General features: G+C 41.3%; 1 protein-coding gene across 2 annotated transcripts in view; it reads left to right on the top strand.

The window, feature by feature from the left end:
- Positions 1–9,703, top strand: part of LOC127451974 (uncharacterized) — a 49,154-nt gene extending 39,451 nt beyond the window's left edge. For both annotated transcript variants that reach the window (XM_051717075.1, XM_051717074.1), the window contains exon 20: positions 9,355–9,703. In XM_051717075.1, the coding sequence (XP_051573035.1) occupies positions 9,355–9,471 (117 nt within the window). In that variant the 3' untranslated portion in view covers positions 9,472–9,703. The remainder of the gene's footprint in view (positions 1–9,354) is intronic.
- Positions 9,704–14,069: the final 4,366 nt, after the last annotated feature.

The raw sequence follows: 14,069 nt of genomic DNA, 5'->3' as shown, positions 1-14,069 counted from the left end.
ATATTGAATATATAGGTGGGCTTAAGGAGCTGCACAACTATACTGCCATCTTATCCGGCATTCCCACGTGACTCTGATAATACAGTTTTTAATCGATATGGTGCTGACACTTTTCCTTAAAGATTATTTCCAAAAAATGAGCTCTTAAGAATACAAAAGAGCATCCACCATAAGCAGTACTAGTACAGTAGATGGACATAAAAGAATGCATGTTGACAAAATAAGGATTATTAATCATTAATACCCTTTTCTGATCAATGTAAGTGGAGTCGCTTGATCAGTCACAATTTAATGAGCCAATCAGTGTCTTCGTCCAATAGCGAAAGTAGTTTCTCTTCACAGCGTTCAACAAAACGTACGTAACGTTTAATGTTGTTTTATGTTGTAAAAACACGATGAAGAGATGGTGATACCAACAGTGCATCACCATGTTTATAGTTTTTCAAGTATGGCAATTGTAGTTCTGAAGCGAACAATCAAAGTCCTTTTCCATCGAGCAAGGGATTGTGGCCAATATTAGCCGTAAGAGTGTTCACGGATCCACACTTCGAAAATGTACCACAAATAATGGACCATCCGGGCAACTCATTTCCACATACTATGATTTAGGACACCCTAATTTTCACTTCATCATGGGCCACTTCATTACTCGGTTCTTTATTACATCACTCGAATTGATAATTAAGGCACATGGATTTTCCGATTTCTAGGCAGATGATACACAGCTCTATCTGTCGTTCCAGCTTGATGACCCCACCGTCTTCACTTGTATCTCTACTTGCCTCTTGGAAATCTCCGCCTGAATCAAGGAACATAACCTTCAGCTCAACCTGGCCAAGACAGAACTCCTTGTGATCCCAGCCAACACATCTGTTGACAACAACCTCACCATTCATCTTGGTTCAACTATACTAAAACCAACCAGGACAGCCCAGAACCTGGGAGTGGTGGTAGATGACCAGCTTAACTTCACTGCCCACGTCTCATCAACCACTCAGTCTTGCAGGTTTGTGCTTTACAACATCAGGAAAATCAGACCTTTCCAGTCTGAATATGCTGCACAGCTCCTGATCCAAGCTCTGGTCAATTCAAGACTGGACTACTGTAATGCCCTGTTGGCTGACCTCCCAGATAACACGATTAAGCCACTGCAGATGATCCAGAATGCAGCAGCGTGTCTGGTCTTCAATCAGTCAAAGAGGACCCGACTCTTGATTTCACTAAACTGGCTCCCAGTAGCTGCCCACATCAAATGGAAGGCTTTGACTCTGGCCACCTTTCCCCTCAAATACCATGGCCCATGGAAGCCGGGTTGCTCTGGAAAACCTGACGCGCCTCGGACCAAGGAGGGGAGCATGTTGTGGCTGCCAGGGCCCCGTCCATTGCACCTGGACCTTATCCACGCTTCAGTCCCCGCCTTCCCATAGCCCCATTCACCGTGAGGACACCAGATTCCACTTTGTTTTGGACACTTTCTTCTTTGGACACTTTATTTTCCCTTTTTTGTTGTTATTATTTCAAATACAGTAAATGCCTCTCTGAGGCCTGATGCCACAACCACTGTGTCTGTCTCTTGCTCACCCCGCCACAGTATCTTATTTTAATAAGTGTGTGAATTTTCTTGCTTGTTTATCTGTTTGCGTGTAAGCATGTTTTGGTGTCCAGCCTGTTTGACGGGCTGACATCAATACATTTTGTAATTGAGTTGCAGGACCTTTCAGATGATGAAGCTGCATTCCATTATAACTCAATTAAACATCAATCAACAGAATCAACATATCCCAGAGTAACTCGACACAGTTCAACATATTTCTTTTCATAGCTGAATGTGCTCTCAGTTTATGTTGAAGATAATATGGCAGAAATCATACAATTAAACCAGTTCGGTAACAATCTCAACAGAATGATTAATTTTAATCTCTGATTTTCATATCAGAAGTTCAGCACAGTGCTCAAATCGACCAAATTTGGAACCCACACTACAACCAGAGACTTTTGGGACTGATATATTACTAGAAAAAGGGGATTTTCTGTGAAAGCAGTCTACCAGCCTCCTACTACCAGCAGTTTACATTCCTGAAAAGGGACAACACAGCTGCCTTCACACAGACAGATGAGAAAGAAAATGCCTGGTTTCAGATCAAACTCCACTTGCTGCACAAACTGCCATAGACTTCTACAGAAAAAATCTGTTCTTGAAACAAAACTACTTGCAGTACTGCCACCCTTGATGGAATACACAGGGAGCGTCACTGTGGACTCCATCAGCCTACAGCCGGAAGGGTCTGAACATTTCATCCACTATTATTAAGGATGTCACACTATCTGACCATTTCTGTATTTTCTTTTAAATATCGATTTCTCCTGCCACTGAAGTTAGATCTGTCGCTGTCAAAAAGAGGTACATAAATGATAACACTAGTGTGCAATTTATCAAGTTTAAATCTTTGAAACCGAGTATATCCGCAGACTTTGTTGATGTTCTCCTCAATAACTTTAACTCAAAAGTTGAAGTCACTGGCAGGCGTAAAGCACCTTGGAGAAATACAACAGCAGTGAAAAACATGAAAAGAAAATGCAGGAAAGCAGAACGAATGTGGTGGAAAACACAACTTGAAGTCCATTATAATATCTATTAAGACAGCCTTCATGCTTTCAATTTGGAACAAGGCACAGCTAGGCAGACCTTCTTCTCAAACATTATTAACAGCAATATAAACAACACCCACGCTCTTTTTGCTATTGTAGAGAGACTAACAAACCCCCAACACAGGTTGCCTGTGAAATGCTCTCTGACAGAAAATGCATCTTTTTTCATGAAGAAGATAAATGATATTATAATGCCGATCAGCTCATCCTCATGTGGCACTGAGGTCAGACAGCACCCATGACAAAAACTTCAGAAATTAGTTACTATGTCTGATTTTGAGGAAATTGATGGCAAAACCCTGGAAGAAATAGTACAGCATCATAAAACGTCTCGGTTACTGTCGTAACTTCCGTTCCCTGATGGAGGGAACGAGACGTTGTGTCGATGTAGTGACACTAGGGGTCGCTCTTGAGAGCCCCGAACACCTGAGAACTTTGAGAAAAGACCAATGAGAATTGCCGAGTGGAATTTGCACTTATCTAGTATGGAAGCAGGCCACGCCAGCTGCGGCCTTTTCTCTCTATGTTTTCTCTCCACAGAGTATTCAGTTATTTGGCTGGGGCCATTTTAACGCTCAATAAATGCGCCGGGGAAGGTGTTCTTTTCTTATCCTATTTTTTCAGGGGAAAAAGACCCCGTGGAGACCACATCCTGCCTGGAGGGGAGGTAACATGTGGCAAGCACGTCATCTGCGTTCAGAGCCGCACCCGAAGAGGCGTGGTGGTAGGTCCTGCCTGAAAGGGGAGGAGCTCTACAAACACGGTGACTGGGACAGAGAGGGCTCTGATGAAGGGAGATGCAGGTCTGCTGACTGCAGAAAATACATCACAGGGGGTTACTGGAGTAACCAGCACCTGTGGAGCACCTACCTCAGTACGGGCATATTAGCACACGTACTGGTTCCGGCTGTGAATTCCTCCGCTGAATTCAAGAGCCACAGGGCTAGGGAGGAAGGACATCCAGGGTTTACGGGTTCGTGAACTCGCATGGGAAAAGAAGAGCACATCTTCGCCTCTTTGGAGGGGAAAGGCGCTATACGCAAGCAATACGTATGTATTACACCCGGACGAAACCGGCTCAACCCGGAGATTGTAAAATCTCACGAAGGTATTGGGTGTCACCCAGCACGCTGCCCTGCAGATGTCTGCTAGAGAGGTGCCATTGGCCAATGCCCATGAGGATGCCAGACTCCTTATGGAGTGTGCTCATATTCCCGAAGGGGTGGGCATGACCTGGGCCTGGTATGCCATAGCGATGGCATCCACGATCCAGTGGGCAAGCCTCTGTTTGGAGACTGTGTTCCCTTTCCGCTGTCCGTCAAAGCAGACAAAGTGCTGCTCAGAGCGTCTAAAGCTCTGCGTGCGATCCAAGTAGACGCGCAAAGTATGCACCGGGCACAGCAATGACAGGGCTGGGTCTGCCTCCTCCTGGGGCAGCGCTTGCAGGTTCACCACCTGATCCCTGAAGGGGGTTGTGGGAACCTTGGGCACATAGCCCGGCCGGGGACTCAGGATTACGTGAGAGTCACCCGTCCGAACTCCAGGCAGGTATCGCTGACAGATAACGCTTGCAGGTCCCCAACCCTCTTGATGGAGGTGAGCGCAATCAGGAGGGCCGTCTTCAAGGAGAGGGCTTTCAACTCGACTGACTCTAGCGGCTCAAAGGGGGCTCCGTGAAGGCCCAGGAGGACCATGGAGAGATCCCATGAGAGGAACAGGTGTGGCCTAGGAGGATTCAGCCTCCGGGCGCCTCTCAGGAACCTGATGATCAGGTCGTGCTTCCCTAAGGACTTACCGTCCACTGTATCGTGGTGTGCCGCTATGGCGGCCACATACACCTTCAAGGTGGAGGGGGACAGCCGTTCCTCCAGCCTCTCCTGCAGGAAGGAAAGCACTGACCCGACAGCGCATCTCTGAGGGTCTTCAGCTCGGGAAGAACACCAATTCGCGAACCGATGCCACTTCGGGGTGTAAAGCTGCCTCATGGAGGGAGCTCTGGCCTGAGTGATCATGTCTATCACTGCTAGTGGTAGGCCACTTAGGTCTTCCACATCCCGTCCAAGGGCCAGACGTGGAGGTTCCAGAGGTCTGGGTGCAGGTGCCAGATAGTGCCCCGTCCCTGAGAAAGAAGGTCCTTCCTCAGGGGAATTCGACAGGGAGGGGCTGTTGCAAGGAGCGTGAGGTCTGAGAACCAAGTCTGGGTGGGCTAATACGGGGCCACAGGGTCTGTGCAAGTAGGCTCACTGGGGGGAACGCATACTTGCGTAGCCCCCGGGGCCAGCTGTGTGCCAGTGCATCTGGGCTGGGGGGGCTCCCATTGGAGAATACCAGAGCGGGCAGTGGGAGGTTTCTCGGGAGGCAAATAGGTCTACTTGTGCTTTGCCGAACCGACTCCAAATCAGCTGGACCACCTGGGGGTGGAGTCTCCACTCTCCCCTTGAGCGTCACCTGCCGCAACAGTGTGTCTGCTGTGATGTTGAGGTTGCCCGGGATGTGAGTGGCCCGCAGCGACCTCTGTCGCCGCTGACTCCATAGGAAAGAGACGGCGGGCGAGTTGCGACATGCAACATGTATATGCTCCCACTAAGCCAAATTATGAAAAAGAACCAAATTGCATACCACAGCAATGCAGACGACACCCAGATCTATCTAGCCCTATTGCCAAATGACTACAGCCCCATAGACTCTCTGTGCCAGTGCATTGATGAAATTAACAGTTGGATGTGCCACAATTTCCTTCAGTTAAACAATGACAAAACAGAGATCATTGTATTTGGCAACAAAGGTGAAATTCCAAAGGTGAATACATACCTTTACTCCAAGGGTCTAAAGACAAAAAATCAAGTAAGGAAACTTGGTGTCATTTTGGAGTCAGACCTTAGTTTCAGTAGTCACATCAGCAATAACTAAATCAGCCTACTATCATCTAAAAAAAATAGCCAGTATTAGATGTTTTTAATCCAGTCAAGAGAAACTTGTTCATGCATTCATCACCAGTTGGGTGGACTACTGCAATGGACTCCTCACCAGCCTTCCCAAAAAGACCATTAGACACCTGCAGCTCATTCAGAATGCTGCTGCCAGGATTCTCACCTGAACCAAAAAATCAGAGCATATTATTCCAGTCCTCATGTCTTTACACTGGCTTTCATTTACATTTAGAATTTATTTTAAAGTACTATTACTCATTAATAAATTGCTCAATAGCTTAGGACCTAAATACATTTCAGATATGTTTGTAGAATATAAACCTAACAGACCTCTCAGATCATTAGGATCAAGTCAGTTAGACATACAGAGGGTTCACTCAAAACAAGGTGAGACAGCGTTTAGCTATTATGCCACCCGCAGCTGGAATCAGCTTCTAGAAGAGGTCAGATGTGCTCCAACAGTTGCCACATTCAAATCCAGACTGAAAACACATCTGTTTAACTGTGCATTTACTGACTGATCACTGTGCTGGACTTACTGATTGCAATGCATAATTTTATTTCTGTATTCATTTTTTTCTTTTTTATTCATTTTAATATTCTTTATTATTTTTTAATCTAATTTCTTATTTGAAATTCATTTTATCTTTTACCATTTACACTGGTGGCCAAAAGTTTGGAATAATGTACAGATTTTGCTGTTTCGGAAGGAAATTGGTACTTTAATTCACCAAAGTTGCATTCAACTGATCACAAAGTATAGTCAGGACATTACTGATGTAAAAAACAGCACCATCACTATTTGAAAAAAGTCATTTTTTGATCAAATCTAGACAGCAGCCATCACTCCAACACCTCATCCTTGAGTAATCATGCGAAATTGACTAATTTGGTACTAGAAAATCACTTGCCATTATATCAAACTCCGCTGAAAGCTATTTGGTTATACTATAAATACTATAGTATCTACAAAAAGCTGCATGATGAATTAAGGTTCATCAAGAGTGGCCCTTCCAGGAGCAATTAATGCACATGTACAAAGCACCATCAGGGTAACATGTAATACTAAAATAATGCAATAAACAATTACATAAACTATATAAAATGTAGCATAGAACACCCCAATGTACATAACTGATATCAAAAATAAGAAGCAACATAACTATTTCCATTAAATATAATAAAATGTGATGGGTCACACAGGGAAGATTGTTTTTCATCGCAACTTTAACAATAGTGTACTGTATAAGTACATGAATTATCTTGTTAAACATAATATACATAAATACCATTGTACAGTAAAATCATACGTTTTTATAATGAAAAAAATGCATTTTTACAATATTTTACTATAAGTTTGCATGTATTGTCCTTTTTAAATGTATCCTCTTGTGTTCCACGGAAGAAAGTTTAATTTTTTGGGTGAAGTAACCCTTTCATTTCTCTCTTTAGTTTTAATGGGGATATAAAGGGTCCATTCTACTTAAAAGTGATCATTCCTAAGCCCTTCCCTACAAAGACTTGGCACTGTAAGAGCTTTGGTGTGCTGAAAAGAGCATTTACATTTACACATTTGGCAGATGCTTTTATACAAAGCGACTTACAGTTCCCTTATTACAGGGACAATCCCCCTGGAGCATCCTGGAGTTAAGTGCCTTACTCAAGGACACAATGGTGGTGGCTGTGGGGATTGAACCAGCAACCTTCTGCAACCTTCTGGTTACCAGTTATGTGCTTTAGCCCACTATACCACCACCACACCCCAAGTATGGCTTAACACATAGTATAGGGGCATCACTGCAGTGTGTTTATTGTGTTTATTTAGAGTTCCACATACACCCTACACCAGGGGTGTCCAAACTTTTTCGGTCAGGGGCCAAATGCAGAAAAACATAAGGTGCCGGGAGCCACATCACTGTAATAATTAAAAAAGGGGGCTAGAAGCTACTAGATTGCCACTATGCATAATCTTTATATTGTACGCTTAGTATTATGCAAGTTTTAATCATAATTTGTGCTCTATGGTATGCTTGTGTAGGCCCTATATGTTAATAAAGGATAGGGTATTTCACTTACAAAGAACACTTATAATGTAACAGCGATGCGTCTTTTACTAAATATTATACTTACTTATTACTGCAAAGCACATATAGAGCTGCTATAAGTGTTGGGTGTGACCAATCACAATAATCAGAATCAGAATACATTTTCCTGTTATGAAGTGAAGTGATGCAACAAATTACTCTTTATTTTTTCAAGGAATTACTCTTTATAGATATCCAATTATAGCTTCTGTTCTGTTGTTACTTGAGTTACAAATACAGTTTTAATTTAACCAAAATTATGGTGCTTCATTTTATTTTGTAGATGTGCATGTGCAAGCTGAGCGCGCACATCAGGCACAGATGTGCAAGTGTTTTAAGCGTTCTCTCCTACAGAGTGTCCTCACTCAAACGGCGTTGGGAAGCCCATTCATATTTTTTCTTGTTTCAACTAAATATCAGAACGAACCAATTAATTATAGTTCCCAGTGCTACAGAGGACATTCTGGAAGAGTATGCTTGGTTCGCACGTTCCTGTGCATGCTCAGTAAACTCTATACAGCCGCTTGCACAACAGCAGCTCTACCCAGTTGTATGAGCCGAGGTATCGGGACATTTTAATTAGAACAAGTACGTGAGTAAAGTATCTAACCTGATGCCAATCCTTTAATAATTGTATCATTCTTTCTGTGTGGCACTTCAACATTGGAAATAATAATAAGTATTCCAAACTCCTGTTGAACTCTGCCAGTGGATGAAACTGATGGCGAACACACTAGAGGAGACGATGCACTGTGAATAGTGATTGTGCATGATAGTGACATCCAGTGTCCAGGCTATGAAGTTCATATAATTCTCCATAGCAGGCCTAATTCTGTTCTGTTTCTAAAATCTCTCACGGGCCGCATCAAAGCAATCGGAGGGCACAGATGGCCCGCGGGCCAGACTTTGGGCACCCCTGGTCTATGTGATATGTCTGATGTGTTGGGTTCATCTGTGCTCAATTTCTTAAAAATCCAAATCTGAGCACAAAGACGTTTCTGCAGTCATGTCAGGTTAGTAACATATCTCATTGGTTTGAGATTTACAACTGACCTGCAATATCAGGGGACTTTTCACTTCATATAAAAGGTGTGTAACGGTAGCCAGCTGGTAGGTAGCTATGCGATATGTGTAAACCTCACTCACCTGGCCTTGAGAGGCGCACTAGTGACTGAAGATAGGGGTTGTAGTCTTTAGTCTCGTCCTGCTGGAGATCCCGGTTCGAATCCCTCTCAGAGCGGGTCGAGTAGGACTGGTTACAGGTGCACTCAGTAATTTTCTGTTTATGTTGCACTATGTGATCATGTTCTTGGACTTCATACTGACACCTGTCAGCGTGGATGCAGCTTCGCACAAATGCAAATGTTTTTTTGGTTTGTTTATTACTGATGTCATAGCGGAAATAGGCCTACGCTGTCCAAGATACAGTGAATAGGTTTTGACTGGTCATGTGAGAGAGATCACATTTACATCACACATCAGTGTTTCTCAATCCTGTTTCTGGAGAACTCCAGATCTCCAGCATTGCACATTTTAGATGTCTCCATAATTTGACACAAACATATTCAGGTTACGGAGCCTTTACTGATGAGGTCATGATTTAAAATAAGAGAGACATCCAGAATGTACAGTGCTGTGATAGAGAAACACTGATGTACTTGTTTAAAGTACATGTCTTGTCTTAAACACAGAATGCAGCAGGATCAGATGAAACTACTGGATCAGACCAGAACACAGTAGAAATGAATTCTCTGCTAGAAACTCAAGATCAGGAGGCTGGTAAGACGCACAGAAGAAACTCATTCTGATTTAGTGGTTGCACAAACTTCATCAACAATGAGACCAGGCTGCAACAATGAGAGAAAAATATCCTCTAATATTTATTCTAAACACTGGGATGCTTGTTCAAATTCTCATGAGTGCTGACAGACTTCAGTGTTTTCCTTCATCCGTTGAATTAATGCAGATGATTTTATATGTGAGTTGTTTTGTACTGTGTTTTCTTGTTTTCTTCAATGTGAAAATAGCTGTAAATAAATGCAAGATGTGTTTAATTAATTGTGTGATAAAATCTTTGCTTTGTATTTGTTTGTAAGACTAATTTCAGTTGTGTATAAATTTGAAAAAGTTACTCAGAGGTCCTTAGAGGACAGAAATGTCCACGTCAAAAAACTGCCATAATAATGTTATATATTAATATTATTTTCCATTTTCAATGAGTTAGTTTTTTTTAAACAACATCAGACCTGATCATAACTACCAAATATTCATTCATTTTCAGGATTTTAACCCTTTAAATGCCAGTTTGTTTACATAATGCCACTGCTGTTTTTTACACACACACACAAAACACACTCTGACATCCATACCATCACACCCACATAATTTTATCTGCATCATTTATTCAGTCGTCCTGCAGTGCTCTATAATACAGCAGGCAGAGAATAGGGGAAAAGCATGTATTTGCTCCATAGGCTAAACATGAGAAAAATGGCGCCATCTAGTGGAAAATGTAAAAAGAAAATTAATTTTGAAGCCAGGACTCCAGAATGAAAGCGTAATATCATAGAATTCATGATTTTATGCTTTAATGGCACTGGGATCAAATATTGCAGTTTTAATGGGTTTCAATGGGGACATTTTTGTCCTGAAGGTCCTGAGTGTAACTATTTTGTGTACACAGTGTATTATAGATGTATTATAGGAACTGAGGTTGAAATATCAAAATTCCCCATAAATACACACATTTGGCAAAATGTATGCCGTTGACATTAACACAGCTAAAATGATAATAAAAAAAAAATGAAAAAGACAAAAATGTCCCGAAGGTCACACAAGGGTTAAGCAAACTTTAACAGTATCAATAAAACTGAAACTGCTTTAAAATGAACAGAGACAAATAGCTGTGATATGATTTTTAACAAAAGAAACTTCCACTACCGTAGTTGCAGAGTCCTGCTGTAATTTGATCTGTTACTCTGTAGTTTTGTGTCCCTTCCACCTGTCAGAAAACTATTAAAACCAACCCTCCTCTTTATAAAAAGTTCCAGTCCAGTTTGACCCCAAATTGTGGCTCTAAGCGCATGCTTAACATCATTCAGCTTTTATGACCTTTTATCAACTGAGAACATTTGTACTTATAAAAATTTGTGTCACACCCTAGAATCATTTAAAATGAACAAGGCAACATGGGGATTGCAAATGCTAAAAAACTACAAAACAGAAATGGTGACAAAACTGGTCAGACCAGTAACAGTAAAAATATACACTTAATCTTCACATTATGAATTTATATACATTTTAACCTATAAACGTAACAATTTTGATGGACACATTTTGTGTCAGTGAGTCAACGACCCACCTGTAGGTCAGCGGCTCTTTTCATTAAAATTTTCAGAGAAAAAGGAAATAATTAAATAAACTAATTTCTTATTAGCTGTTGATTATTTTCTACCTCACTCTAGAGGGCAGCATCGTATCTCGTTTTGTCTTATCTGAAATTTGTTTTGTAATCAAAGAACATCATAATATCCCATAACCAACCTCCAAATAAATAAATAAATAAATAAATCAATGTGTAAAGAATTGCATCCCTCTACAGACATATTAAAGATAATGTGTCATTTTTTACAATTATTATTAAAATCATATCTAGCAATCAATATGATGTTATGAAATTAAATATACTGTCTAATAGCATATGAGCTGTCACTCTCTGTAATTTCACATCAGTTACACACAGGGCTGTCCCAAGCCTTAGTGGGGCCTAGGGCGAGATTAAATGTGGGGCCCCTTGGTAGAGCAAACTACCAAAACATATTATAATAGAAAAGTAAATCTGTGAGTAAATCTGAAAAAGGGTTACTGAGTTAGCAAAGTTTGGCAACCCCTGATTTAGGTTGATCCTCCACAATGTTCAAGAGTTGGTTACGGTCATTTTTATAATATCTGACAATCAATTGTTCTTTCTGACCATTCAGTTAGATGACATACATTATGCTCGTGATGGTGTGATTTCGTCTTTGAGAGAGAGAAAATAGTCTGACGCACCGACTTTCATAAAAAACACTCTTCTTTCCAGGCAAAATCCCACTTCCACTCTGCACCTCTCACACATAATGTTTTGCGTACCCTAAAACGTTCCCTGGGCTGCATACCCAGTTAGCCCATGTGTAAGTTTGGCCCTGAACACCTTGATGGCCATGAAGTCAACACTCGTAAAATAGCTTAACTTCGATGAACCAATGGAAGATTTTACAAGGAAGAAGGCAATAAAGAGATAAGGTAAGAAATTGTTTAGGCTACCTATTCTGCTGCTTTCGTTTATTCGATAGTTGTTGGGGCCTGCAGATTTACTGTGGATTTTACATAAAAGATATTTGGCCCTGGGGCCCTTGCATGTCAGAACAGGTTCTCACAATCTATTTATTGTTAAAGAGACAGTTCACCCAAAAATGAAGATGCTCTCATCATTTATTCACCCTCATGCCATCCCAGATGTGTATGACTTTCTTTCTTCTGCTGAACTCAAATGAAGATTTTTAGAAGAATGTCTCAGCTCTGTAGGTCTTTACAATGCAAGTGAATGGTGACCAGAATGTTAAAGCTCCAAAAACCACATAAAGGCAGCATAAAAGTAATCCATAAGACTCCAGTGGTTAAATCCATGTCTTCAGAAGTGATATGATAGGTGTGGGTCAGAAACAGATCAATATTTAAGTCCCTTTGTTTCTCTCAACTTTCAGATGTGAAAGTGAAATAAATATTTATAGTTAAAAACGACTTAAGTGTGGGAGAGGAACAGACCAAAATGTATCATATCACTTCTGAAGACATGGATTTAACCACTGGAGTTGTATGGATTTATTTTATGCTGATTTTCTCTGCTTTTTGGACCTCCAGAGTTCTGGCCACCATTTACATGTATTGAAAGCTGAAATATGTTTTTCTAAAAATCTTTTTTCTGCAGAAGATAGAAAGTCATACACATCTGGGATGGCATGAGGGTGAGTAAATGATGAGAGAATTTTTATTTTTTGGGTGAACTATTCCTTTAAGAAACTATCAAAATACAACACAAGGGGGCAGAATTACAATGCAACTGGGTGTAATGGCACTACAGTGTAACAGCAGATTTTGTATTCCATAATCATGTACTCAGTGTGAATACTGAAGTATATACACTAAATGTTCTGTGTGTAATGAGTTATGAATCTGCACACTTATAAAAAATGACATTTGTAGGGAATATTTTGCACAATTACTCTTTGTACATTGTCTCACAGGTTTCTCTACTTTACACAAAATGGTGTTGATTCTCTGTAATACTGCATCTGGATCTGCACTTCTGCTCTGCTGTCTGATCTACTGCACAACAAATAATAAAGGTCAGTTTGCAAGGAGAATATTCATATTTGCTGTTACACACACTCAAATACACACACACACTCAAACGCACACACACACACACACACACACACACACACACACACACACACACATGTTGGTGTAGCTATCATGATGAGGACTCTCCATAGACATAATTATTTTATACTGTATGAACTATAGATTCTATCCCCTAACCCTAACCCTCACAAACACACACACTCAAAGACACACACTCAAATACACACACACACACACACACACTCAAACACACACACTCAAAGACACACACTCAAATACACACACACACACACACACACACTCAAACACACACACTCAAAGACACACACTCAAATACACACACACACACACACACACACACTCAAACACACACACTCAAATACACACACACACAAACACACACACACACTCAAACACACACACACACAAACACACACACAAACACACACTCAAACACACACACAAACACATACTCAAACACACACACACACACACACACACACACACACACACACACACACACACACACTCAAACACACACGCACAAACACACACACTCAAACACACACGCACACACAAACACACACACACACTCAAATACACACACACAAACACACGCACACTCAAACACACACACACACACACACACACACACACACTCAAACACACACACTCAAAGACACACTCAAATACACACACACACACACACAAACACACACACACTCAAATACACACACACTCAAACACACACACACACATGCACACTCAAACACACACACACACACTCAAATACACACACACTCAAACACACACACACACTCAAACACACACACACAAACACACACACTCAAACAAACACACACACATACACACACACTCAAACACACACACACAAACACATACACACACACACACACACACACACACACACACACACACATGTTGGTGCAGCTATCATTATGAGGACTCTCCATAGACATAATGATTTTTATACTGTATG

This window comes from Myxocyprinus asiaticus, chromosome 14, assembly GCF_019703515.2.
Source record: "Myxocyprinus asiaticus isolate MX2 ecotype Aquarium Trade chromosome 14, UBuf_Myxa_2, whole genome shotgun sequence".
Classification (NCBI taxonomy): Eukaryota; Metazoa; Chordata; class Actinopteri; order Cypriniformes; family Catostomidae; genus Myxocyprinus; species Myxocyprinus asiaticus.
Note: the sequence above shows the minus strand (reverse complement) of the source record. Positions and strands in the feature narration are given on the sequence as shown.